At 40.6% G+C, this 4,102-nt stretch overlaps 1 protein-coding gene across 1 annotated transcript; it reads right to left on the bottom strand.

Moving 5' to 3' along the window:
• Window positions 1–209: 209 nt before the first annotated feature.
• Window positions 210–819, bottom strand: LOC131756141 (glycine cleavage system H protein, mitochondrial-like). The gene has a single exon (XM_059062980.2). The coding sequence runs from the start codon at window positions 790–792 to the stop codon at window positions 253–255; it is 540 nt and encodes a 179-aa protein (XP_058918963.1). The 5' UTR covers window positions 793–819; the 3' UTR covers window positions 210–252.
• Window positions 820–4,102: the final 3,283 nt, after the last annotated feature.

The following is a 4,102-nucleotide window of genomic DNA, read 5'->3' as shown; positions in this document are numbered from 1 at the left end:
TACTTCACTCTGTATGACAGAGTCTAGGTCCATCCACCTCGTTAAGATAACTCAATTAAGTTTCTTTTTATGGCTGAGTAATATTCCATTGTATATATGTGCCACATCTTCTTTATCCATTCATCTGTCGATGGACACTTAGATTGCTTCCATGTCCTGGCTATTGTAAATAGTGCTGCAATGAACATTGTGGTACATGACTCTTTTTTTTTTTTAAGTTGTTTTAAACTAGTTTATTTAGGGGTTCCATTTTCACTCCTCAATAGATTTTATGTATTTCTCATATGCTTCTTCACTCATTAGTTCATCTAGGTCTGAAGGGTTACTGAGTGTTGTCTTTATCAGCCAACCATCTTCATAACAAGATTTGTTGACAAGTCCTGGATTTTCTCCTAGAGCTTCATTAATTTCAGTTACTTCTCCTGATAGAGGAGAATAGAGTTCACTATCAGCTTTCACACTTTCCAAAGCACCAAATTCCTCTTGTTTGTTCAATTTTGTCCTAACTTCAGGCAGACTACAGTAAACAACATCTCCCAAAGCTTCCTGCGCAAAATTGTTGATTCCCACTGTTCCAACACCGTTTTCTGTTGTTAACCATTCATGTTTGTCTGTGAATTTATGACCTGACAGCAGAGCCAGTCCGGTGTGCTGTGCCCTGATGGTGTGCTGCGCCCTGATGGTGCGCGACCGCAGTCTCCAGGGCTGCGGCGGGCAGGGCACATTGGGCGCAGAGATGGCATGCAGGCTGCAGACTGTGGCCCTCACTCTCCGTGCCACTCTCAGAGCCATGTTCGCAGGGGTGCAGAGGGTCTCCGTGCAGCATCTCCATTGTGGTACATGACTCTTTTTGAATTATGGTTTTCTCAGGGTATATGCCCAGTAGTGGGACTGCTGGGTCATATGGTAGTTCTATTTTTAGTTTTTTAACGAACCTCCATACTGTTCTCTATAGTGGCTGTATCAGTTTACATTCCCACCAACAGCGCAAGAGGGTTCCCTTTTCTCCACGCCCTCTCCAGCATTCATTGTTTGTAGATTTTTTGATGATGTCTATTCTGACTGGTGTGAGATGATACCTCATTGTAGTTTTGATTTGCATTTCTCCAATGATTAGTGATGTTGAGCATCCTTTCATGTGTTTGTTGGCAATCTGTGTATCTTCTTTGGAGAAATGTCTGTTTAGGTCTTCTGCCCATTTTTGGATTGGGTTGTTTGTTTTTTTGATATTGAGCTGCACGAGCTGCTTGTATGTTTTGGAGATTAATCCTTTGTCAGTTGTTTCATTTGCAAATACCTTCTCCCATTCTGAGGGTTGTCTGTTGGTCTTGTTTATGGTTTCTTTTGCTGTGCAAAAGCTTTTAAGTTTCTTTAGGTCCCATTTGTTTATTTTTGTTTTTATTTCCATTTCTCTAGGAGGTGGGTCACAAAGGATCTTGCTGTGATTTATGTCATAGAGTGTTGCGCCTTTGTTTTCCTCTAAGAGTTTGATAGTGTCTGGCCTTACATTTAGGTCTTTAATCCATTTTGAATTTATTTTTATATATGGTGTTAGGGAATGTTCTAATTTCATTCTTTTACATGTAGCTGTCCAGTTTTCCCAGCACCACTTATTGAAGAGACTGCATTTTCTCCAAGAACATGGTATATCTATCTCTCCATCTGTTTGTATCATCTTTAATTTCTTTCATCAGTGTCTTATGGTTTTCTGCATACAGGTCTTTTGTCTCCTTAGGTAGGTTTATTCCTAGGTATTTTATTCTTTTTGTTGCATTGGTAAATGGGAGTATTTCCTTGATTTCTCTTTCAGATTTTTCATCTTTAGTGTATAGGAATGCAAGAGATTTCTGTGCATTAATTTTGTATCCTGCTACTTTACCAAATTCATTGATTAGCTCTAGTAGTTTTCTGGTAGCATCTTTAGGATTATCTGTGTATAATATCATGTATCTGCAAACAGGGACAGCTTTACTTCTTCTTTTCCGATTTGGATTCCTTTTATTTCTTTTTCATCCTGATTGCTGTGGCTAAATCTTCCAAAACTATGTTGAATAATAGTGGTGAGAGTGGGCAACCTTGTCTCGTTCCTGATCTTAGTGGAAATGGTTTCAGTTTTTCACCATTGAGAGCGAAGTTGGCTGTGGGTTTGTCATATATGGCCTTTATTATGTTGAGGTAAGTTCCCTCTATGCCTACTTTCTGGATGTTTTTTTATCATAAATGGGTGTTGAATTTTGTCGAAAGTTATTCTGAGTCTATTGAGATGATCATATAGTTTTTCTCCTTCAGTTTGTTAATATGGTTTGTCACATTGATTGATTTGTGTATATTGAAGAATCCTTGCATTCCTGGGATAAACCCCACTTGATCATGGTGTATGATCCTTTTAATGTGCCTGCAGAGCACTTTAAAGTTCAGCTTTCAAGTTCATCGACTCTTTGCAAGTCATAGCATCCCCATTTTACTGGTGAAGAACTTGAGGCTCAGAGAGGTTGAAGAATGTCTTCAGGGTCAGGGAGCCGGGAAATAATAGAGTTTGGACTCGCACTCAAGTCTGCCTGACTCTGACTGTGCTTCGGCTGCACTCTGCTATCCCTGTACATGCAAACACACACACACACACACAGATGCACACTGCAAACACGTCCAGATACTCTCTGATTACATTCTTCTCCACATGCCCAAACACAGAAAGAAAGTTCACTGACATGTTGCCAGTGGCTCTAAGAAAGGATCTGTCTTTTTGAAAAATCTGTGGCTTGCTTGTAGCCAAGGCTCGTAAACTGTACATAGCAGCTTCTCAGAGATATCCAGATGACTTGGTTCAATAGATTTGCTCTGACATGTAGAAGGCAAAAGGTAGAGATGAACATTTGGGTTGCGTGTTTGATTTTTGCAGCCCTTCCTGTCTTGTCTCAGATTGTCCTTCATTCTCACAATAAACCTGTAGGTAGCTGTGGAGGAAACTATTATACTCTTTTAAAAGGTGGGGAAACTGGGAGTCAGGGTGTTCGAGGGTAACCCAGATGCCTCCAGCTCCATAATTGTCTGGGGTCCCACTTCTCTTCAATGCCCAATAACCATAGTCCAAGCTCCCTTCTACCTTGCACATCCAGTGGGAAGTCCACTGCACATCTTCCCAAGTGATGTTATGGGTACCCAGGAGGAATGGTTAAATTTTCTAACCATCCCTCCTGGCTGTCCCATGTCACATCCTAACTTGAGCAGCTCTTTGCTCTGCTAGACATCTCTGATTGCCTCATGACCTTTGCTCTAGATTTCTGATTTTATTCTTTCTAAGGGAAGGACACCAACTCTCCCTTAATTCTCAAAGCATATCTCTTTGGGTGCTTTTTTGGCTCTAAGTAACAGAACACTCAACTCAAATAAGCTTAAACAATAAAGAACACTTTATTCTGCTTTATAACCAGAAGTTCCAAAGTAGGGTAGTTCCAGGGCAAGTTAATTAAGAACCCAGTTTCTTCCCACTTTTCCCATCTGCCATCCTCATGCATTTTGGTTTTGTTCCAAAGCGGACTATGCTTTCTCTGGGTCACATGGTGGCTGACACTATTCCAGGCATCATTGGTAGAAACAACACTCAACGAAGAAGAGGTCTTTTCTTCCTGTATGTCTCTTTGTGTCATTGAACAGAACTTTGTCACATGAGGAAACTTTTCAGTGTGACTGACACGTTCATGATTTGGATTATAATGATGGTTTCACACGTGTGTACATGTGCCAAAACTTATCAAATTAACTATGAGCAATTTATCATATGACAATTATGCCTCAGTATAGCTCTTTCAAAACTATCTACTTAAGTAATGAATCAATATTGCAAAGAACTGAATGTCTGTGTCCCCCCCCCCCCCACGCAATTTATATGCTGGAATCCTAATCCCAATGTGACGGTATTTAGAGGTGAGATCTTTGAGAGTTATTTAGGTCATCATGAGGGTGGAGCCCCATGAATGGGATTAGTGCCTTTGTAAGAAGAGGCCAGACAGGTAGCTAGCTCCTTCTGCCATGTAGGGATACAACAAGAAATGGGCAGATGCAACCCAGAAGAGGTTCTCATCAGAACTCAAAGATACTGGCA

Source organism: Kogia breviceps, chromosome 4 (assembly GCF_026419965.1).
Source record: "Kogia breviceps isolate mKogBre1 chromosome 4, mKogBre1 haplotype 1, whole genome shotgun sequence".
Taxonomy (NCBI): domain Eukaryota; kingdom Metazoa; phylum Chordata; class Mammalia; order Artiodactyla; family Physeteridae; genus Kogia; species Kogia breviceps.
The sequence above is the reverse complement of the archived record's forward strand: the minus strand, read 5'-3'. Positions and strand labels throughout refer to the sequence as shown.

What these genes read in the sequence shown, in the direction of transcription:
- LOC131756141 (XM_059062980.2), bottom strand. Translation starts at nt 792, where the DNA reads ATGGCTCTGAGAGTGGCACGGAGAGTGAGGGCCACAGTCTGCAGCCTG.